At 46.6% G+C, this 24337-nt stretch overlaps 1 protein-coding gene across 1 annotated transcript in view; it reads right to left on the reverse strand.

Moving 5' to 3' along the window:
* Window positions 1–1079: 1079 nt before the first annotated feature.
* RBPJ (recombination signal binding protein for immunoglobulin kappa J region) overlaps window positions 1080–24337 on the reverse strand; it is a 310932-nt gene continuing 287674 nt past the window's right edge. Inside the window, exon 11 of the mRNA XM_086964005.1 lies at window positions 1080–5055. Within this exon, the coding sequence (XP_086820131.1) occupies window positions 4743–5055 (313 nt within the window). The 3' untranslated portion in view covers window positions 1080–4742. The remainder of the gene's footprint in view (window positions 5056–24337) is intronic.

Raw genomic sequence — 24337 nt, forward strand, 5'->3', positions numbered from 1 at the left:
CTTCCTAAGAAGTGGTTATAGATCGGAGTCTGTGGAGGTGCGGAGTCAGATGACATCAGGGTTGAAGTTGCCAGAATTGTCGAGCCCACAGGATTAGGTACTCAATTGTGTAGAGGCCCACAAAATAGCGGGCAGTACTAAAAATACCCAACATGGAATTCACATGTGGCTTTATCTTCTTCAGAACCTTGATACGCTCCGCTGAGACTAAGAGGAAGAGACTTGTCAGGGAAGTGTGCTGCTTCAAACAGAGCTTGCAGCTGGAGTGTTTCCTCGAGGAAGGGGAGGCATTTTCCTTCTTTAGTTACTTTTTGTATTTATTTTGTGGGAAGATGTCGTGGAGGAATTGCTACCTGTATGAGAACTTTCCCAAAAGAGGAGAGAGGGACAACTTAGGCATGTTGTTTTGGACTTTTGTCAAAACGAATTTAGCTGCCTTCTCTCTGATGGCCTTTGAGTTCATGAAGAAACAGTTGCAGGACGAGGCTCGGAGTTGGATACCAGGCACCATATGCAAATGTGTATATTAGATAAGTACATCTTCTGATGAAACAATTGGTTTAAACCTGAAGATGTCAAAAGTGACATTTGATTGAGTCACTGTGGAATTTGTTGAAGAATTTTGTCGGCAAAAAGGAACGAAGAGCGCCAAACACTTGGTGAAAAGGCATGGAAAAACATTTGGCACCATATATAGTCTGATCATATTTTGGGGAAAATTATGTGTGACAGGGACTGTGCGGTGCCTCCTGATGGTGCTGGTGAGCACCTGCTGCTGAAAATGTTTTTGAGATCCAGTCTTGTGTCTTGAGGATATTGATATGGAGAGATATCTACAGGAAGACATCCACGTCATAAAACGTCTTTATATAGAAGTGAGCGATTTTTGTTTAACAAATTACAAATGTAAAAATGATCACTAATGCATTCTCAGACAGGAAAGCAATAGGAACATTACTTAAACAAATAAACGATCCTTTGATTACCCCACTTAACAAAAAGAATCCTGCCACCAAGGCGAACCAAATGCAGTCAATTTGGCTAGATGTACTGTGTTTAACAATGCACTACGGAAATGGTTTACTTTTCACTTTTTTATTTATTTCTTGACACTGCCCATATTGCAGAAATCTTGTGATGAAGTATGAAACTGAGCAGATATTTTTCTAAAAAAAAACAATGGTAAAAAGTTGCAGACATGTCTATCATATTGCTAAGAAATTGTACAGTTGCACAGTTGATAGAATATAATCCCTTTACAGACAAAATAAAAAGCAGATTGCACAGAATAGATAAATAAATGAGCAACATAAAAAGTTTAGGAAGGGAGAAAACCCAATTTTGTTTTGAAAGACTTACAGAGAAATCCTATTGCTGTTTCTAGCAAACCTGCGACTCAACCCACATTACAGTGCATAAAACAATGCCAGACATCTGGCAGAAAAAGTATTCATATCTGTTAAGCATTTGTCACAAACAGCTGCTCTTGAACGAAAAGGTAAATAGTATGATTTATAACTGAAAAGCTTATTTTGAACAGAAAAGTTCTGTGGAGTCATTTGGTCTAAAAAAGGAAATGTGTATATTACTTCTATGCTGTCTACATTGCTGTATCTTCTATGAATATCTGTGTACATTTTGTTATTCCCCAAGGGGTCTGTGCAATGAAGAAAAAAAAATAGAACTGAGTTAGTAACAAAAATCGGTCTTAGGTGGCCATCTAGAATAACACAGAAATGGAAACATCAGTTCTAAACATAAATGGTTGCAATGGAGTAAGTTGAATAAAACTGATCTTTCTTTTCCAATGCTAAAGTTAGGCAAATTCAGGTTCAACCTTAATGCAACTCTAGGAGCAACAACAACAAAAAAAGAGTATGCAATACAAATAGAATGTCCAAATACAGTGCTGCACACTGTGTTGCTATCAAGGCTGTGCAGACATTCGCAATTTATACTTTAGAGTTGAACACTATTGCTAAGTTTAACGCCGTTTATTCCAAATGTATTTTGGAACTTAATATGTATATTTATAAAGGAATCTAGAATTCCTGGGATGCTCTATGTATTGTAAAGAATACAAAAAAAGCAAGCGCATTTTCAAAAATTGCTAACCGGCTGCTTGATTGGATTTCCATACATGATCGTGAAAATAAAGGCCTTAGAGACATGGTTTTGGAAGACAACACAAGTTAAGCATTATATCACACAAGATAGCAAACAAGCATCATATTGAAAGGATGCAAAGCAAGTACTGTTTTTTTTATTGTTCAGGTCTACTAAATGTACTGCCTTTAAAGAATGTAGATGTTAGACAACTGCAAGATTGTGGTATTTATGGTCAAACAGAAGAGTGGGTCTAATTTAATTTAATCCCATATATATTTATATATATCACAGTTTGAACACTCTCCCACCGTTTTGTCAACTGTTTAGACCCTTTTGGTACCATTTACATTTATCAAAAACTGGAAAACTGGTAACAACATTTGTGGCCTGCTGCAATTTAAACAGTACTTGAATCATTCTAACAAGCCAGTGTAAAATGACTGATGTTATGCATTCAACAACAGAAAAGTGAGTTGCACACATGTAAGAAAACAGGTTGACAAATTCATGCCAGCAAATGATTTATAACAATAGAAGCAGAAAATAAGGCCACAGTTAACTTTGTCTTCAAGTGAGACAGATGAAGTAAGGCAGTTTAACCAGGGGCTAACTAGCCATCATGTTAAAGGTGTGTAGGGAATGAAATATTGTACAGAATCATAGCATGAGAAAGAAGGCCAATGGTAGTGTATTGGGATATTTTGTAGAAACCATGGCACTGATAGTTTAGTATAGAAGGCAACAGGCTATTCTAAATCTGAATTTCCCTGGAACTATACTTTCTACAGCAGCTGGCCTGTAAAATATGTTAGTATTTTGAGTATGAAAAAAAGAATAGGTTCATGAGAGAAGTGCAGACTAAAAGGCAATAATCCAGGGAAGGTCAGATAAATTGAAGGAATAAATAAATAAGTGATGCAGCTCAAAAAAGTGAAAAAGCAATTGGTTCAAGTTGACTGCCATACAGAATGCTGATGACTTGGGCTCAGATTTCCAGCAGCTGATTAATAGGATATAGGAAAAAAGCAGTCCACATCATTTCATGGAAGGTTGTTTACATAAAGTGAAATGTCTATATTTAAGCCTGTAGCTTTGAAAAAACAGACATCAACTGTAGGGTGTAGAGAGAGTTTAGTCAAAGTGCAGAACATAATCAGCTTGGAAAGCGCTAAATTATTGAGAAAGCCTAGTTTCTGCACATTAAACAGCTATTTTAGGATCCTTGGGACATGCCAAACTTTCACATTCTAGTCAACAGAACAACACTTGCTTTACCTAGATGGATGTGGGAGGCGAGTCATGTTTTCAATAGCACTTACATAATAATACGTTAACCTCAAAGTTCACAACTTCTTGAATTTCATAAGGGAATATCACCACAGTTTAGGGATACCTTCCACATTTTGTTCAGAGCACCCAATTTTTCTTTTCTTTTAACAAGCAGACCGCTTATTTTGGCATCATCAGCTAATAGCTGTAAAAGAAAATATGGTGTGCTTCTGTAATGATAAATACAATTTCACATTTGCACACTAAATAGGACCCCATTTCTAGGTATATTTTTGTGATGATGCTTCAGTCGTATGCCAACAAGGCAAGAGAGAATCATTTACCCAGGAGAGATTAAACATTCCACCTTCAAAATAAAATAAAGACTAACACTTAACTTACAAATATTACAGTATGTACAAGATAAAAAAAAAATCTAAAGTGAACCTGAAAACTAAGTGAAGGTTTTGTTGACAAAAAACAGACACCCACATTTGCTGCAATATGAGCAGCAATTATGAACATGATTGTTTAAATGCCATGTTTCTAAATGTATGTATGTTAGAACCTCATGAGTTACCATTATAAATATGATTTGAAGAACAAAGAATAAACTTCCACCGCCGACTGGAACTAGCACTAAACGGACATACATTGCATGTATTGCAGGCAAGGTAGAGGCATCTTTTTAAAGCTTTTGCACAGACTTCATATAATCTTAAAAAACAACTGCTGGCCTTTACAAGGTTCTATTTGCTGAAATCAAAAAATATTTCAGCTCATAAAAAAAGTCAAAAGACTTCATTTTTTCTTTAAAAAAAAAAGGAACAGTTCCAGCCATCGACCAAAAAAATATATATATATATTTTTTAAAACTGGAAGAGTATGGTAATAAGATTATATAAGCATGGTCAGGCTTGGAACCTGAATATACTTCAGAGCAACTGCTCAGAGAAAAAAAATATAAACTATTTGGTAACAAAAGTGTACTATATGTTGTGATACAAAAAAAGGCATGGTGAAAATGTACCTTTTACTAAAGCTTATACAAGTTCATTGGTCCGTAAAAACTATGTTATGGTCATGCTTTCTAGTTTGCTTGACGTTTATTCCAGCCACATATCTATTTTTCACTCCATTTTTTGGGAAAAGGTAAAAAAATAGATGGTTCAATGAAGTTCATATGGTTCTGCTGTATTTGTTTTTTTTATCGTGGCTTCTTTTTTCTTTTACTCAGCACTTGCAGGTAAAAAGTTTCAGGCAACATCAACTAGAATGGAAAATTATTTTCCCATGAAACCACCAGTGTTCGTTTTGCTGGTTTGTAGCACTTGAGTCACTTAAGTTCAACCACAAGCCAATAGTTACGACACCACAGTTGCTGTGGATGTGATGCTACTTGAATTTGTACTGACATTTGTGTAACTTCCTTCGCTGTTCGTGTTTGATTCGTTGGAAGCCAGTACACTCGAGTTGGCACGAAGGATTGCTCCAGCAGCACTGCAATGTGGTCGTGGCCCAGGTTCTGGAGTATATGTAAAGGTAAGGGTTGTTGAATAGATTATGCCATCGTTACGGACTAATGTTACTGGAACTTGTACTGGCTGACGGACCCATCTCCAACCTTCTCGAAATGCAGAAATGTCTGGAACAACACACAGCATGCTTTCAGCACATCTGAAAATAAATTGACAGCAAAGCCCATGTTAGCTGAAATATACAATTCACAATCTTTATCATGGATATTTCTCAAAGACAAGTGTTAAAGAACATGTTAGGCAACACATGGTCCCTTAAAATCACAAAAAATGGTTTAATTGAAAGGTGGAAATACAGCTGACACTCACAAGTTCTACTAGCTACAAATCGTAGGGGACAGGTGGAAGGCTTCTGAAATTCTAAATATAGGGCACAAGTTTAAAATGACTGCTTGTGGTTCAGGAACCAAAGGTTACCTTTTTAAAATGCATTTCCAATTCAGATCTTTGGTATTTCCACTCAGTTACATTAACGTTTATCTAACATGACTCCTACTGCTACATAAAATCAAGATTTCATTATCAGTAGCCAACAGGATGATCATTCGTCATAAAATGCAAGAAAGGTGTCCAAACCTGCGGAGAGATTGATCAGAACTGGATAAAAGGGCTACAGTTTTGTACGCTTTTTGTTTCCAGAGTTTATTGCTGGGCCCCAGGGTAGTTGGTGATTATTCCACAGTGTATGAGGTGGGTAGTGTTATCTACCATTGGTGACTTAAGCGTGTAGATCAGAGGTATCCAAAGTACCGTCTGGGGCTTCTTGCAGCCCTCCTGACCTTCACATGTGGCCCCATGGTGAACAGCAGCACTAGGATTCTGTTTACTTGATGAAGAAATAACATTCAGAAAGCAGCTTTAATGCGCAAGGAAAACAGCAAAAAGGTGTCCTCCCCACCACTTATTTTTTCGGAACGCTTTCATTTTGAAAGGCCCTGTGCAATACAAATGTAAAAGTATGACAAATTCTCTTCAAAATTCCAAAAAACATACTTCCTTAACACGCAGAACCGTTCACTTTAGTTTATCAGCTTATATCACTGCATTAACAGCTATTTATTAAAAGTGATCGTTTTCAAACATGAACTTAGAAACATTCATGCCTCCACCTACCCCGACAACAATACCATTAGTAAACCAAGAGGCAAGTCAGCTATCATGTACACCCCTTGGGGTGCCTCCATGGCTATTTATTAATCATGGGACAACATTATAGTTTATTAAATCAAAATCAAGAGAAGGGTCTGTACCACACACATGCTGAATATGGGTATTTCAAGGTGCTCTCATACGTGATAAGGAAGAAAAAGGCATCACAGACGAATAAAACAATTGCCTTGGAGCACACATTGTGGTCAAGTGGGGAAGCTGTGATTGATCTAAGTGTTTGTGGTTTAACATTGTGCAATTCAGCCATTTGACGTGTATCTCTTTCTCTCTAATTTTACATCAAAAGTTAATACTTTGTCTTTAATTCTTGGTGCATGATGTTAGAGCATGGGTGGCACACAGAGGTTCAGCTCTTCTTGTGTTCGAGGATCCAAGAGAACCTCGACCTTAGCCAGAGTCAGGCATCTGGTGTGCACTTTGCTCAAGCCCGCTGTGGCTGGCTCACCTCTATTACATAATGGCAATTAGTGGGGCAAAGACATGGGAAGGAGATGATTTGACTATTATTGTTGGACTTGGCCCTTCTGGCAGGTTCACCCCTAATCTTTTTGCTTTTAATCTGTGATCTGTGTTGATGATTTTTGGGTCTCTGCGCACTTGATCTCTGACTGACTTTGGCGCGAGCCTTGGCCAGACGGGGTCTCAGGTCCAACAATTATCAAACAATTTAGTGAAGCAGGAGTACCAACACCACAGTGCAGGACTCCTAGTTTCACGAGTCATAACTTACTCACTATACCAGGGGTCTCCAAACCGGTCCTGGAGGGCCGGATCCATGCCAGATTTTTTGGATATCCCCATTGAGATACATGTAGTTATTTAAAAAATCTGGCATGGATTCGGCCCTCCAGGACCGGTTTGGAGACCCCTGCACTATACCATGGACTATGACATTGGGTTTTATTAAAGTCCTGTTTTCTTATTACATGCTTACTACCACCATTTTTTTCTATTAACTTTCCCCATTTCTGTAAATAAAAAAAAGACGAAGTATTGGCAGAAAGTCATTACCTAAAAGTGCACAAGGTGAGCCACATTTTAATAAACAGACATTCTGGTTCTATTGTTTCGATCTTGCTCATTACACAACAACTGAGGCATAAATGGTTCCGATGGCGAGACTCAGTGACTACTCTCACCAGCAAAATGGCACTGAGCTGGGGAACCTGCCCATACTTTAAATACAGAGTTCACAACCAGCACTTTTGTCAAAGTTATAAAGCCAGGATTAAACGTCAAGTATAATAGTTCCATGGCTACTAACTTTCGCACTGTCTCATGTCTAGAGGTGTAGGTTGGGTATCTGTGCCTGCCCACCTCAAATAATTGCGGACCTCATTGAAGAGGGGGGGGGGGGCGGTGTGCAGAACCTGTAGAGGATTGCTTTTAGAGTTTGGTACCTTAACAGAGCCCATTTCTAAGCACTCCTAACATTTACAAATAAGAGTAAAGCCATAAGAAGACTGTGAGGCCTAAGATTCTATTTAATTACAATTAATTAATAAAGTTACTTCCTTTGCACACTTCATTTGCAAAAGGTAGCAATGGTAGGCCGACAAGGCTTATCCCACTCAGCGGTAGAGGAATAGCAACTCACATACAGCATAACACTGTATTGTCGAATCCATGAGTATTCTAAAGACTAGCAGCTAAATTTAGAGGGCAGAATGGAATGAAACCCTTAACTCTTTTGTATACTTCAATCTCCAACTAGAGTTGAGGAATTCTCCAGAGTGAAGGTACTGTGATATTCTATTACAAATGGTTACACTGACTGAACTTCATGTACAGTTAAAGCTATGTACTGGACAACTTACTGAGATTTTATTTATAAGTGGGGAGGTATGTGATCTGAGAGAGTAAAGGGTATTTATACAAAAACAAAGTTGTAGCATCTCTTTGGGTGAGCTAGAAAGCCAGATATAATGTAGCACTTGCTCAAGAAACAGCAACACTTTGAAAAACATAAGAGACCCACGGACAATTTGACTGTAAGGAGGAAAAACAACAGCGCACAGTTAAACTCAGGTATCCTAGGCTCTTCAGTCTTTTACTATGGAAGTAATTGCATGTCCTGGACAATTACTCTAGATACTCAGCTGCTCTGGTATAGTGGATTTGAGGACAGTTTCTATTATTCTGAGTGCCCTGTCCTGTCCTCAAATCCACTATTTAAGGACAGGACATGGCACTGAGAATATTAGAAAGTATCCCAAATATCGAAGAAGTATAATTTAGTCATGTGTTCCACGCACCTGCCCGCATAGGAGAGGTAATCCCAAAATCTTGAGTTAAAACACTGAATATTTAGCATCACCAAAGTCGCTAATTTGCAGAAAAGTTGAGTAATTAACTTCCTCACCACCACCCAAGTTTGGGAAGTAATATGCATGCATGCTGTGATAGCACCAAGGTGCACCATTATCAAAATGATAAGTGAGAGATAGGCGCCTCGCTGGATATGGGGAGATTTTAATTATGATCTTCTCCAATTGAAGCTCTAAAAATACTTTATTGTCATTTAGGAAACAATTGAAAACGTGGCTTTTCAATAAGTATGCTTTTACATCTATGCCATGGCCCTGCCTTCTGAAGCAGCCAGCGCAGATTTACCTATTGGTATTTGTGCACTTTATAAGTTGTTTCAACATACCATAACAACATAACTTGGTGAACAGTCTCCATTTCCTTATAAATAAGTCAGTCCAATTCTCTGTGGCATGTGTGACAGTTGGGCACTCCTTGTGATAGGATATTGACACTGTTCTTAGAAATTCACGTCAATGTGTTTCTAAGTACCTCCACTCTAACCTTTGATTTCAATGGGTAGTGACGCTGAACACTCAGGGTTAACTTATGGAAGGTAGTGTGGTATTAAAACATTGAGTTAAGGCAGCAAATGGATCACTCACAAGGAGTGGAAATTCTTACAGTAAGGGAAATCTATACAACTCATTATTAAAATAATACACTGAGACACTAATATTTGTGGCATTTTCAATATTCCTGCATAATGTAGCAAATTACTCTGAAACCTGCATTTTCAGTGGGTGAAATGCATGTGGATTCAATTACAAGTACTTTTACGATTAATGGTTACCACAGCAATATCCTGTGCGGCTCTCTGGACAGGTGAAACAGATCTGTGAATGACTACAAGGAAGTCCACATGTGGTATCAGTTTCATCCAAGCCTAAGTTTCCTCAGCTGAAGATCACTTGGTATGAGATGGTTTGGAGAAAACTTGCAGCAAACTATCCCTGACTAATAGCAAAATATCCCTGACTGATGTGCCAAATGTGAATTTTCCCATTAAGCTGTTTTTTTGTTATGTGTTACACTGGCGTTTTGCGTTTTTTATTCTTGCAAGCACATCTATTTTTGGTTGACGCCAAAGGTAAAAGATTAGACTAGGGACACTGTCATTGAGGACACAAGGCTTATCTTCTAAGACCCTTCTGTTAGTAGAACAGGCTAAGTCATTCTGTAACTCTATGACAGAGTATGCTCTTACTGTGAGGTTTCAAGCATAAGTCCATGCTAAATCGCAAAGGGTTCCACCGAGAGGATTCTCATTTATCCTGAATTGTTAAAACAAATATAATGTTGTTGCCCAGTGCAGATCAATAGGCTCCATCAAAGAACTTCATGATGGATTGTAGTAAAGTGTCCCTTTTTGTCAGGGTCACCCCACTTTTTGTAACATGTTTTTTCGATTGATGTGCACTGGGTCCCTGCTAACCACGCCCCAGTGCCAGTGCTGTTTATCTAAAACAAGGTAAAATGGTCTAATTGCGATAAACGGGCACACGCTTTCTCACCCCACTAAGCTGCTAGTAAATGGTACCACTGGCACCTAGGGCCTGGGTACTAAAGAGTCCCTCAGGACGGCAGCAGGTATTATGCCACCCTAAGGGACCCCCCTACAAATTGCAATTACAGACTGTGGGTCATGGTACAAACCATCAATAAAAACACGACACAGCACACTCACTGAGTGCCATACCAAAGTCACTGCATGTAATACATGCAAGTCACCTCTACAGCAGGCCTTGCAGCCCTAAGGCAGGGTGCATTATATTTCATATGAGGACATATCTGCATGAGCCCCCCTGTGCTGTCTAGCTCTATTACTAGATGGTGCAGGGGAACAGTGAAGCCATCTTAAGTATCTGTATTGGGCATTGGTCATTAGAAGTTCCCCAGCTACATGATGGCTTTACTGAAACCTATGGTGTTTGGTATCAAACTCCTTGTCTTAATAAATACAACTGTTACCAGTACAAGTTTCATTATAACATGTACCCAGACTTCACCGTAGAGGTGCCCCCTGAAAAACCTACCGTCATCTAGTGTGCTGGCTGATAGGAAATCCACTAGCCTGTTACCACAGACGAGTTTCTGACCCCCTTCAGCGGAGAGCTTGCACTCTCTGAGGCAGGAAACAATGCCTGCTCCGTAGGAAGGTGTTCACACCTCTTCCAGAAGAATGGCTAGTGATTTATCATATCAAGGCAGGTGGCTTCAAAGCCCTTGCCACCTTTGATATGCAACCTCAGCTTCTCCCATACCTGGGAGATTTCACCCTCTGCCCTGAGACCCATTTGACACCAGGACAGGTGTGAAATTAGCTCTGCAAGTAAGTGTTTTGCACTACCAAGCTCACAAGAACACTAAGAAGGACTGCCTAATATGCTCCACGAAAGAGGGGTTTCGCCATCTTGTTTTTGGTGGAATTAGGAACTCTGGGACAGGGTTATGCCCACTACCCACACTAAGTGGTCATATAGGGAGGTGTAGTGACCCCAGGGGTAAGTAGCCCATTGGCGGCTAGCCTTCACTACCCTTAACACCCCTAAATTTAACCTTTAGGTAGCCCTCTGACACCAGGAACTCAAATGTGTCTGCCTGAAAGAAGAACAACAAAGACCCAAAGACGCAAGAACTGTGGACTAGCTGTGGACTGTGACGCCAAAACCTGCCAGCTTGCATTTCCAGACAACTGCAAAAACCCGACTGGTCCTACAGCTGTGCATTCTCCCAGAACTTTGGAGGGCTGCCAGCAATTAGCCAACCAGCCAACAGCGTCTCCAATGAAGTGGAGGAGCCACTTCCTTGCAGCCACAGACCGCATTGACCCAGTACACCATTCTGTTGAAGGAGTAGTTTCTGTCCTGTAACTCCAGTTCTGTAGTAGGGGTATCTTTGTTATAGTCATAATCTAGTGAATAGTCCCGCCCATGTGCGTGGACCCCGGCAATCAAAAATAATCTCTTAAGTTGTCAAATCATGCAGAAACTGCAAAGACACTTAAGAGAGTATTTAAAGACAAATAATGCAGCCTATATCCACAGGCTACACTGTCCAGTACTTCAACTAGAAATTCCACCAAATATCACCACACATAATACAGCCTGCCCAGTTTCTACCATAGAGAAATTTGCCTCTCCCAGTAAAAGACTCTGGAATGATAGAGAGGAAGGCATGGACAGACAAGCCCCGTAGGCTGCCATTATGTGGCTTAAATAGGATACTGTGCCTTTAAGAGAACTTTCCAGAACTTCTCCCAGTATCCCAGAATGCATAGCAGGTCCCTCTACTTTCAGTTCTTTTTGAAGGCGAAGCACGCCAGACCTGTCGCATTCCTTACATGACGAAATATCTCCACCGGGGAGGAGGGCGGGCGCTTATGACTATAACAGAGATACCCCTACTACAGAACTGGAGTTACAGGACAGAAACTACTCCTTCTGTAGTAGGGGATCTCTGTGTATAGTCATAATCTAGTGAATAGAATGGCAAGCCCATCCCCACACCAAAGCGGCGGTGGAGAATAAATACATAACGCCACTACTGTGCGAACAAATTCCGCAGCGAAGCCTGCCTAACCTGAGCGTCTGCCCTGGCGTCAGTGTCCAGGCAGTAATGCTTAGCAAAGGTATGAACCGACTTCCAAGTGGCTGCCTTGCAGATTTCAGCAATAGGCACGTTACGGAGCAGAGCCGTCGTGGCAGCTTTGCCCCTGGTGGAATGAGCCTTAGTCTTACCTCCTAAGGTCTTATTAGCCTTTTGGTAACATAATTGTATGCAGGACACAATCCACCTAGAGATGGACTGCTTAGAGATAGCAAGACCCGTCCTGACTGATCCATAATTAATAAATAACTGGTCAGACCTACGAATATCTTTGGTTTTATCCAGATAAAATTTCAACACCCTCCTAACATCCAGGGAATGGAGAGACCTCTCCGCTGGAGATGAAGGGTTCTGAAAAAACGTAGGCAAAGTTATGGTCTGGTTGACATGAAAATCAGAAATAACCTTGGGAAGAAATTTAGGGTGAGTACGCATAACAACCTTAGCAGCATGAAACACAGTATAAGGTTCAGTACAACACAACGCCTGAATTTCACTCACCCTGCGGGCCGATGTAATGGTCACGAGGAACGCCGCCTTCCAGGACAGGTGCTGCAACGAAGCCTTATGAATAGGTTCAAAAGGCTCCTTCATCAATCTGGACAGCACCACATTCAATTCCCATGAAGGCGAAGGAAGCCTGACATGAGGGAATACTTTCTTCAATCCTTCCAGAAAATCTTTGATCACAGGGATCTGGAAAAAGGAAGTCTGTGAAGGGCATTTCCTGTAGGCAGTCAATGCAGCAAGATGAACCTTAATGGAATGAACATTAAGGCCAGACTGCGCCAAATGTAAAAGGTAAGGAAGGATGACATCTTCCTTACAGGTCGTAGGGTCATGGTTCTTAGACTGGCACCAGATACAAAACCTCTTTCAATTGTAAGCATATGAAGTTCGAGTGGAAGGCCTCTTAGACTCCTTCAGTATGTCCATGCAATCCTCAGGCAGATTCAGATGACCATATTGCACTATCTCAGGAGCCATGCCGCCAAACTCAAAGACGAGAGGTTGGGGTGCAACATCCGTCCCCCGAACTTCGTGAGAAGGTCCGGCCTGCACGGCAACCGAATGTGAGGAAGGAGAGACCGGTGAAGTAGGTCCGTGAACCACCACTGCCTGGGCCACTCCGGGGCAATGAGTATCATCCGAGCCCTGGACCGGGCCAGCTTGATGAGCACCGCCGGAATCAGGGGAATGGGAGGAAAGGCGTACAGAAAGCTGTTCGTCCAGTTGATCCATAACGCATTCCCCAGCGTCCCTTGCTGGTAGTACCTGGAGGCGAAGTCTCTGCACTTGCTGTTTTCGGCGGTGGCGAACAAATTTACGTCTGGAGTTCCCCACCTTGCGGAGACTTCTCCTAGTACTTCGTCGTTTATGACCCACTCGTGGTTTTCCTGAACCAGCCTGCTCAGTGCGTCGGCCTGAACATTCTGCACACCTGGCAGATGGGTAGCCGTTATCGTCAGTCCTCTGGCTAGGAGCAAGTGCCAGATCGCCTGCGCGATCTCGAGCCCCCCTGCTTGTTGAGGTAATACATCGTGGTGCTATTGTCCGTCTGTACAAGCAGAGAGTTGGTCTGGAAGGACGGAAGAAAGGCCTTCAGTGCCAAGTGAACAGCCCTGAGTTCCAGGAAATTGATGTGATACGTGGCCTCCATCGGTGACCACGTTCCTTGAATCTGCAGAGTCCCGGAGTGCGCTCCCCATCCCAGGAGAGAAGCATCCGTCATGACAGTCTGCGTGGGAATGTCCTTGTAAAAGGGAACCCCTCTGAGGAGATTCTCAGCTGAACACCACTTCAGAGACTGAAGAGCATGCAGCGACAGTCGAATCTTGTCGTCCCAAGATCCTTTCCTCTGATCCCACTGGTCCTCCAAGCACTCCTGCAGCGGTCTCATGTGCTGCCGTGCGTGTGGCGTCAGGAAGATACAAGAGGCCATCGATCCCAGTAGAGAAGACACCGTCCTCACTGTTGTAGATGGAGTTGTCATAAGAGCCTGAGCCTTCCGAAGGAGAGATAATCGTCGCTCTTCCGAAGGAGACACGCTTGCTGACAGCGTATTGATGGAGGCTCCCAAGTACTGTATGCATTGGACCGGAGTCGGGACAGACTTGGCCATGTTGATGTGCAGCCCCAGCTTGTTCAAGAGAACGCACGTCTTCTGGAAGTGTGCTCGCGCTTCCGAGAAGGAGGATGCCTTGATCAACCAATCGTCCAGGTACGGGTAGACGAACACCTTGTTCTTCCTCAGGTGTGCTGCTACCACCGCCATGCACTTCGAGAATGTTCTCGGCGCCGACTTCAGTCCGAATGGGAGCACTGTGTGTTGATAATGATTGGCGCCGACTTGGAACCGCAGGAACTTCCTGTGCTTGTGTGCAATGGGCACATGGAAGTAAGCATCCTGTAGGTCTATAGCACATAGCCAGTCTCCCTGTTGCAACTGAGGATAAATCTGATGCAACGACAGCATGCAAAACTTTTCCCTGCGAATCCATTTGTTTGCCTGTTGCAAGTCCAGAATGGGCCTGAACTCGTTCTTGTCCTTCTTGCGAACCAGAAAGAACCGGGAGTACAGACCTCTTCCTCTCTGAGACAGAGGTACGTCTTCTATCGCCCTTTTCCTTAACAGGATATCCGCTTCCGCCTGAAGCTCGCGCAGTTGAAACTGCGAGCTGACCGGTGGAATTGCTGGAGGAGGGCTGGTGAATCGAAGACTGTATCCATCGCAAACAATATTCAGCACCCACTTGTCCTGAGTAATTTTTCTCCACTCTGCCAGAAAAAATTGAATGCTTCCCCCTACCGGAGTGGGTAACAGATCCGGGGGAAGTAGGTTCCTAGGGCCTAAACCCAGCCTGGCCCTTGGGCGCCGGAGCCGACTGCTGGCCTCCTCTGCCCTTCTGGCGCTTGTCGAATGGCTTACGGAACTGTTGTTGTTGTTGCGACTGTCCCGAAGCCTGGCCACGTCCTCTTCCTTGCCCACCGAACCGCCGTTGGAACGGGCGGTACGACTTCTTCGTGTCTTTAGGCTTCTCCAGGCCCACAGCCGTGAGCGTTTCGGCCTCCGCCTTTATGCGGGCCATCTCATCGTCCGCATGCTTCCCGAAGAGGGTCTCACCGGAGAATGGTAGGTTGGCCACCCTCTGCTGTGCGTCCGGTTTCAGGGACGTAAGACGGAGCCAGGCGTGACGTCGTTGGTTAACCCCATGGCAAAACCCATGAGTTGCCAACAAGGAAGAGTCCGCGGCAGCGCTGATAATCTGGTTAGCCACCAGCATCCCTTCATTCAGCACTTCCTGGAAGTCCTCGCGCTTCTCGCGAGGTAACAGCTCCGCAAACTGCTGGAGGGAGTCCCAGAGGGCGCGGTCGTAGCGTCCCAACAGCGCCGTGGCACTCGCAGCCTTCATGGAGGTAGCCGATGTTCCACACACTTTCCTCCCTGCCGAATCCATCCATCTGGACTCCTTATCCGGGGGAACCGTGGATGACTGGGAGGTGGCATGTTGCTTGCGGGCCGCCGTCACAATTACAGAGTCAGGAGGGGGTTCCGCCCTCAGGAAGGCCGGGTCCGAGTCGGGAGCCCGGTACTTCTTCAGCAGCCTGGATGGAGCCGCCTTCGTCACCGCAGGGGTGAGAAAAAGGGCCATAACCGGTTCCTCCAGGCCCGGCACCAGAGGCAGGAGAGGACAAGACAGGTGTTTTTGATGCAATGTCTCAAAAATGACTGAAGTTTTAGGAGCAGGCACCGTCAAGGATATGCCCAACTTCGCAGCTCCCCTTAAAAGGACATCATGGATCGCCACCAGGTCATCAATCGGGGACACCCTCGTGTCCGGTGACTCCGACAAGGTAGGAGAATAGTCCCTGGTACCAGAGGACCTTGTGTGGGAGCGAGATTTGTGCCTCCTATGGCGGCGTCTCGACCGCGTGGACGATCTGTGTCGCGATCTCTCCCTTCTCCTAGAGCGAGAGCGAGACCTGCCAGCCCGTGGCCGCTCCACCGGTTTCCGTGGTGGGGTCTTCCTTGGCTCCTCTCGGGGTTTAGGTTTTGGGGTCCCCTTAGGAGGTACATGCAAAGACGGCAGCGAAGTGGACCTCGGCGGAGGAACCATCGGCTGCGGGGCGGGCCCATGCGGAGTACTGGTGGCTGTGGATCGCCTGATGGAAGCGGAGGGTAGGGTGGAGGATCCTCTTTAGGAACAGGTGGAGGTGGCGACCGAGGCCGAGATGGCGTGTACACCTCTGAGTACACCGAGCCCAGTGACCCCTTAGGCGAAGGGGGTTGAGATCCAGCCCCTTGAGCAGGTGATCGCTTCCTCATGCGCCCTCCACTAGAGGCAGTCTGACTTCTGGGACCAGAATCCCTCTTGCGCCGTTTTGGAGAGGCAGAACGACTCCTAGACGCCGACCTCTTTCTTCTCGACGCTGAGCGTCGCTTATCCGGCGTCGATCGCCGCCTCCGCGACGTCGACCTCCTCTTCTTCGACGTCGAACGCCGACCCCTCGACGTCGAACTCTTCCTCCGTGACGTCGTATGCCGCCTCCGCGACGTCGAACGTTCCGTCCTCGACGACGAGCGTCGATTCCTTCTTCTCGATGCCCTCGACGTCGAGGAGCCCCTCAACGCCGACCGGTGCTTCGACGGCGATGCCTCAACGGCGAGCGCCGATGCTTGTCACTTCGTCTCCGACGTCGATAGGAAGACTCCGACGTCGACGAGGACGTCGACGGTGGCTTCGACGGAGACCTCTCCAGGTCCTTCGACGTCGAGCCGTCACGCCGTCTCGACCCGGAGCCCCGGGGAGAAGGGGAACATACCGCCGTCATCCCTCTCGACGTCGTCGTCGATGCAATCGACGTCGACGGAGACCGAGATCGCTTGCTGGACTTCCTGCCTCTGGGGAGCCCCCCAGAGGCCTCAGCAGAGGCAGAGGGAACCTTCCCAGCCTGCCCAGACCCACCTGCAGCCTGCACACGTCTCTCCTCCAGGCCAGAAAGCCTAATCTTCATCCAGTCCCTCAGAGTCCGAGCAGTAAACTGCTGGCAGATGACACAGTCCTCAGGGACATGATCCTCATTGAGACAGACGATGCAGACGTCGTGTGGATCACTCTTGGCCTTCTTCCTCCCACATGCTGGACACTTATCAAAAAGACCAGGCATTTTAGAGCCCTAAAACACCTGAACCAACACACAAAAGAGAAGGAGAACACCAAGAAATTAAACTGAAACACTTTTAAAACACAAAAGTGCCAAAATATCCAATAAACCCTTGAAACAAGGGAGAGCTCAATGCCAGGGTCCTGTTAGCAGGAGCCGGAAAAAAGAACTGAAAGTAGAGGGATCTGCTATGCATTCTGGGATACTGGGAGAAGTTCTGGAAAGTTCTCTTAAAGGCACAGTATCCTATTTAAGCCACAAAATGGCAGCCTATGGGGCTTGTCTGTCCATGCCTTCCTCTCTATCATTCCAGAGTCTTTTACTGGGGGAGGCAAGTTTCTCTATGGTAGAAACTGGGCAGGCTGTATTATGTGTGGTGTTATTTGGTGGAATTTCTAGTTGAAGTACTGGTCAGTGTAGCCTGTGGATATAGGCTGCATTATTTGTCTTTAAATTCTCTCTTAAGTGTCTTTGCAGTTTCTGCATGATTTGACAACTTAAAAGATTATTTTTGATTGCCGGGGTCCACGCACACGGGCGGGACTATTCACTAGATTATGACTATACACAGAGATCCCCTACTACAGAACCTCGGGTCCGAGGATGCAACACTCCAGGAGGAAGTCTCCGTGCTCGAGTAGTTCTCTGTGCTCAAGGAGGGCAAATCTTTCTCCCTACCAAGTTTGGAGATGCAAGGCCTGTTCAGTGTCCAGCCCATAAACCATCACTGCAAAAAATAACCTACCGGTGTGGAACATCAGCATCAGAGAGGCCATCGTCAAATGTGGCCCTGTTATCCATTTTTGTGCCCATCTCCAGGTCGAGACCTAAAAAGTGAGAGCTTCCAACGCAAGCGACCTGCTGGACAAAACACCTCTGCACTCGAGTTCCACCTGCAGCCTTTCTTTCTTGTTACAGTTTTCCCCACTGACTTCAGCGGTAGCGTTCGATGCTACCCATGCAACCAGCACCTCTGCACCAGGACACACCAGGGCAGGTCAACTGAAACATCTGGTTCTTTTAAGGACTCTGGCCCCTACTTATCTTAAGTCCAGAAGAACAAACCTGTAACTCAATTGCAAGTATCCTTTTTACAGTTTAGGATAACAACCAAGCTCAAGGCTCATGCCTCAAATCTGAACTTTGCATTTTTGGGGGTTCTGAAAATCGCTAACTCAAAAAGTATATACCTGATCTGGAAGATCTTGGTGTCTACATTCATGTAAAAATCTATGTTATTTTTCTAAATTGGTCCAGGTTTTCCTTATTGAGTGGGTGCCTTACTTATTGACTGTGTGCGCAACAAATGCCTAACATTCCTCTTTGATAAGCCTAAACTGCTCGGCTATACTATCACACCAAGAGCATTTTGGATTTTTAAAGCAAGCCCCTGTAAACCAGTAAGGCTCATCTGGACTATTTGAACAGTGTTCCCCATACGTGCACTACATAAAAAGTCAACTTCCTACAATAATCCCCATATAGCAACGATTTGAGGTGTGTCTTATTACTGTAGGTGACTTAAGCTTCTGCAGGAAAGATGATGCCATGTGAAAGACATAATGGTGCCAAAGACAATGCCAGTTTGTCTTTCTCATTACAGAAATGCTCCTCTCTTGATCCTCAAAGCCCTCCTGTAGGGATCTCATGTGTACTCTGGCACTGGGAAGCATGAAGACACACAATGTCACTGAACCTATGAAGACCCCAGAGAAGGGAAATCGTCAAAACTGTTCTACTTGCCTAGAAGTCTGAAGTTTGAACTTGAATTGATGACAGTCTCCATTCATAAGGATTACAAACCACAACAAGACCAGGGTCCTAAGTCTACAGAGATCCTAATTTATCGTATCTCCATATCGTAGTTGCATGAAGGTTTGTAGTTTTCTACATACCCTTCGTTATACTCTGTTCAGTAGTATTAAATTATGTATACCATAAACCCTTTTCCCACACTTTGTTGACAGTTTTTTAAGATATCAGGGACTTGTATGCATACCACTTTCAACTATTCAGTCCCATTCACACACTAACTTATGTGAAAAAAGTGAAACGGGCGAAATGACCCCTCACGGGCGTACAACCAAGTGGGTCACTGGTAGGTACTCACCAGATGCCCCCATTGTTATCATCATTGGCGGTCATGACGCCCAAACGAAGGTGTCCAAAAGAAAAAGTGTAAGTGATGTAAAGGTGCATAGGGTGAAGTGCAAAGATTAGTCACACCTCACAGTGTGGTAAAGTTAAAATTGAAGGGTTTCACTCCATAAGCTGTGGCCGCGTTCCTGATGACCATATTGTAGATCCCAATGTCATCTGGCGGCGAAGGCCTCGAAGGTACGTTTCCACGGCCTCTTCTGGGCTTTCGGCGCGAGGTCCTGCCAATCCAGGTCCTGCGCCACCGAGGATGCAGAGTCCAAACTTGTGTGCTGGTCTTCCCCGCCTTCCTCGTAATAGTAAAGGCCCTCTTCATCTTGGTGTTCCTGGGGCTCAGGAGTTTTTGGCTGCTCTTCGGCGTTGAAGTTGTCCTCGTCCTCTACTTCGACGATCGTCGTCACCGGCTTCGACGGGATGGTGAACCTCTTCATCCGCTCGTCGAATTCTCTTTTCCTTTGCAGGATGTTATCCATTTCGGCCTCGAGCCTTCTCTTTTTCCTTTTCATCTCGGCGGCCTGTTCGGCGTCAAGTGTTTCGGACGATCTCTTCGACATAGACATCGACTTCGAAGAAGACTTTAGGTCCTTTTCCATCGGCGTCGAGTGCTCCTTTTCGGGGGCGTGCTTCGACGACCTAGGCTTTTCATGTGTTTTCGCCGCCTAGAAGTCCTTTTCGAAGGATCCGCTGGGCTGTTTGTCCCTGGATGCAGCTGCGGGCGTCGAAATTTTCAGCGCCAGTGCGCCTTTCGTGGACTTAGACTCTGTTTTTCGAGGGTCTGACTCAGACTTTCGTGGGGTCGACGTCTCTCCTACCCTTTTTAGTTTTCTTATCTGGTCCCTCAGCGATGTTGTCCTCTTCGTCACTGGAGAGGCCCAAGTCCCTAAGCGACGGAGGTTGGCCTTTTCCTTGCATGCTGTGGTTGGCTATCCTCTACCTCTCTCTAATCCTGAGAGTCTTCGGGGTGAATACGGAGCAGGCATTGCAATCCTTGCTTTCGTGGTCGACAGGCACGCAGAGGTTGCAAACCGGGTGCTGGTCCTTCTGAGCGTATTTGTGGTGGCAATTGCAGCAGAATTTGAACAGAGTCTTGTCCATTCCTGTGCTCAGGGGGCCCCCTGTGTGCGCATTCTCAGTTGGACATCGAAGTCTTCGATGTTCTCCTCCTTCTTCGTCGTTCCGGCTCAGTGGTCTTGTTCCTGGATGTATTCTCCAAACTTTTTCGGTAGATTTCAGTCTTTTCCTTCTTTTCTCCAAAAACTCTGGAACCTCTCTGTGACGATCCAGACCCAACGGCAGAAAAAATTATCTGAAGATGGCGCCCAAAGGTGGGAGTTTCTGCAGGAAGCGTGCCGACGTCACAGGAAGGACACCAGGGCTACGGAAAAAAAAATAAAAGAGACTACGACCAATGGTTAACCTTGCTACCTTTGAACCCCCCAATCAGAGGGGTTCACCTGAGACCCTCTGGGGGGCTCAGGAGGATTTAAGCACCGCCGCTCCCCAGCAGAAGCACAACATCTTCAAGGAGCTGGGAGAGCGGCGCGACAACGACATCATTTGAAGCAGAAGGAGGAACCAAGGTTCGACTGCGGCAGGAGACGACGAAGGACAGCCGAAGCAGAAGGAAGACGAACCTATCCCCCCCCCATCCCGGTCGTCGGTGTTCTCCCGGGACGGCGCCGCAGAGTAGCGCGCCGCTCCAGCCTCTCGCCCAGCTCCGTGAGACTGCAACACTGTAGCGACAGAGACGAAGTACGAGCTCGGCGTCCCAGCCAAGCTCCACCGCGGTAAGCGGCTCGACTTTCCCCCGCTTTCCCGCCACGGCCCGGAGTTCCTCTCTCGATCCAGTGGCGCAGAACTCAGCCCGCAGAAACCGGGCCAGGGCTCCCCGACACGAACCAGCGGCGCAGAAGTCAGCCCGCTAAAAAACCTTTCACAGCCGGAGCAAGCCACACATCCCCGCCGACCACGTGGGAGAGCGCGCCGAGCAGCGCGGACGCGCCCGCTCGGTCTCCCCCTTGCAACCTCACGCATCAGGCGGTGCGGACCAGAGAAAAGGTTACATTGTGCTCAGAGCCCGCTGAAGGCACACGCATCACGCGGTGCCACCGCAAACGGCCTGACGCAGACACAGGGGGAAGTAGGCAACATGGCGGACGATCAGCCAGAAGAAATGGCGGAGGTGTTGAAGAGGATCCGCGAAATATCGGCGGTACACGGCGACGACTGGCTCCAACCTCACTTGGCCAAAGGGAAGGAGAATAGGCCGGAGGGCCAGGCGGAGGAGGAAGCGGGCCCCTCAGCGCCCAAGAAGCCCAAGACCACACCCCGGAAGAAGACGTCTAAAAGAAACCCCCCAAAGAAGGTGCGCCAGAAGCCCCCTCCGCCGAGGCTGGACGACGCCAAGCAGGGCGAGACAACCGGCAGAGCAGTTAATGGTGAGCATATTAGTACCATTGTAAAAGAATGCTTGAAATCGCTGGCGCCAGCCTTGCTTAATGGCACAGGGCAGGGGGCCGCAGGGCCTATGGAACAGCGCGCGGAGGAAGCAGGGGGTATGACATGGCATATGGTTGACCCGGAGTGGGCACGGCAGACAAGGGTCCAGGAGCAGGTGGGCCGGTCCGCACAGGGTGAACAGGTCTCTCCGCTACCCGGTTGGGGGTACACTACTTCGTCCGGGAGCCCAGGGTTGGGTGGGCTTGGCACTGACCTCTATGTTAGGCCATCTCCCGGACCGGCCTCCTTGACGACGAAAGCCACTGGGCTGGCATGCCTTATTCCTCTTGCAGTGAAGGAGAGGATATGGCGCAAGGAGTTTATAGATATATTTTCACTGTTGGAAATACAGCTAGAGGGCCTCGACCTGACCACATGTGACAGGAAAGAGGATGACAAAAGAGAAAGGCGCGGGGCCAGAAAGGAGCGGAATTTTGAGAATTGGCTAGACGCATTCAGAATTATGGCATGTATCATAGTAGAGAGGTTCCCCCATTGCGCAGCTGACCTATGGTTACACGAAGCCAATATACACTTAGCACAGAGGCAATTCCCTGGGGACGCCTGGTTGGAATACGATAAAGGGTTTAGATTAAAGATGCAGAGGCACCCAGAGATGGAGTGGAATGAGGAAGACGTATCAGGTTTCATTCATAAGATGCTCGCGGCCAAAGAAGTGAAAGCCTGGACGGGCAAATATGACCAGTCCTTTCGGAGCTCTTCCCATAAGGGGAAGAACAAATCCTACCAAAAGCATTCCTCAGGGAGATCCAATTCCCCGCCCACAACCAAGGCAATATGCTGGAGATATGATGCGGGGGACTGTTCATGGGGCTCCTCGTGCAAATTCCAACACGCATGCTCGAGCTGCGGGGGTAGGCACGCCGCGGTGGCATGCAAAGGCTCCAAGCGCGAATCAAAAGGTGACAAGAAAGAGAAACACAAGAAGCACTAGCCCTGAGGCTATTGGGGGCGGGGCTCTAGTAGACATTCGACATTGCCAGCTGGCTAGGTCCCCCATTGATACGCAACAGCTGCGCAGATTAGCAAACAAATACCCAAACAAGGCGGACGCCAGAGTACTGGTGGAAGGCTTTGAGGAAGGTTTCATCATCCCATTCCATGGCCCGTTACCACTGGAAGGAGCGAACAACTTACAATCAGCGAGGCAACACCCCAGGGTGGTAAGCACGAAAATAGAGAAGGAGAAGAGCTTGGGTAGAATCGAGGGCCCCCTTCCTAAGGAACTGCACGCAGGTATAGTCGTCTCCCCACTGGGGGTGGTCCCCAAAAAAGAGAAGGGTCAATTTAGACTAATACACCACTTGTCATATCCCGAAGGATCGTCCGTGAATGACGGAATTGACCCAGAAGCATGCTCGGTTGGTTACGCATCAGTGGACGATGCGATCGCACTAGTCAAGGCATCAGGAAAGGGATCCCTCATGGCCAAGGCGGACATTGAATCTGCCTTTCGCCTATTGCCGGTTCACCCGGCCAGTTTCCATCTACTGGGTTTCCAATGGGAGAGAGAAATATATTTCGACAAGGCCATGCCCATGGGCTGTGCCATATCCTGCGCCTATTTTGAACAATTCGCCACTTTCTTGGAGTGGGCCCTCCACGACATGCACCAGGAAGGCGGAAAACTGCACTACCTGGACGACTTCCTTTTCACCGGCCCAGCAGGATCCACGATGTGTGCTAGTACACTGGCAGCATTTGAAGCCCTGACAAAGTCACTTGGGGTCCCCCTAGCAAAAGAGAAGACGACAGGCCCAACCACAAGACTTACGTTCCTGGGCATAGAGCTGGACTCCATAGCAGGGACCGCCAGGCTGCCCCCAGACAAAGTGCAGGAATTTAGGGAAGAAATTGCAAAACTACGGGGTCGGAACAAGGCCACCCTTAGGGATATCCAAGGAGTGATAGGTAGACTGAATTTTGCGGCTAGGGTTATCCCGCCCGCGAGGGTCTTTTCCAGGCGCCTAACCGCGCTGACAGCCGGCGTTACCCATAAACACCATCACATCCGGCTGAGTGCGGGTGTAAGACAGGATCTGCAAGTGTGGGACGAATTCCTGCGGGAGTTCAATGGTGTTCTGATCTGGAGAAAAGGTTGGGTGACCGCCGAGCAGTTATCCCTCTACACGGACGCGGCTGGGAGCCTGGGTTTTGGGGCGGTCCTGGGAAACAGATGGTGTGCCAGCCAGTGGCCAGACAGGTGGCATGCGCAGGGGCTCACAAAAAACATCACTTTCCTCGAGCTATTCCCAATAATAGTGGCTCTGACCGTCTGGAAAGAGGAGATAAAAAACCTGAAACTCAACCTATGGTCTGATAACAAGGGGGTAGTGCAGGCCATTAACAGAGGCGCAGCAAGATGCCCTGACATGTTGAGGCTAATGCGGCAGTTGGTTAAATTGCAGCTGGAGGGGAACCTGGAGCTGAAGGCTCGACACGTGCCAGGGACAGAGAACACAGCTGCAGATGCGTTATCCCGGTCCCAAATG

Source organism: Lissotriton vulgaris, chromosome 3_2, assembly GCF_964263255.1.
Source record: "Lissotriton vulgaris chromosome 3_2, aLisVul1.2, whole genome shotgun sequence".
NCBI lineage: Eukaryota > Metazoa > Chordata > Amphibia > Caudata > Salamandridae > Lissotriton > Lissotriton vulgaris.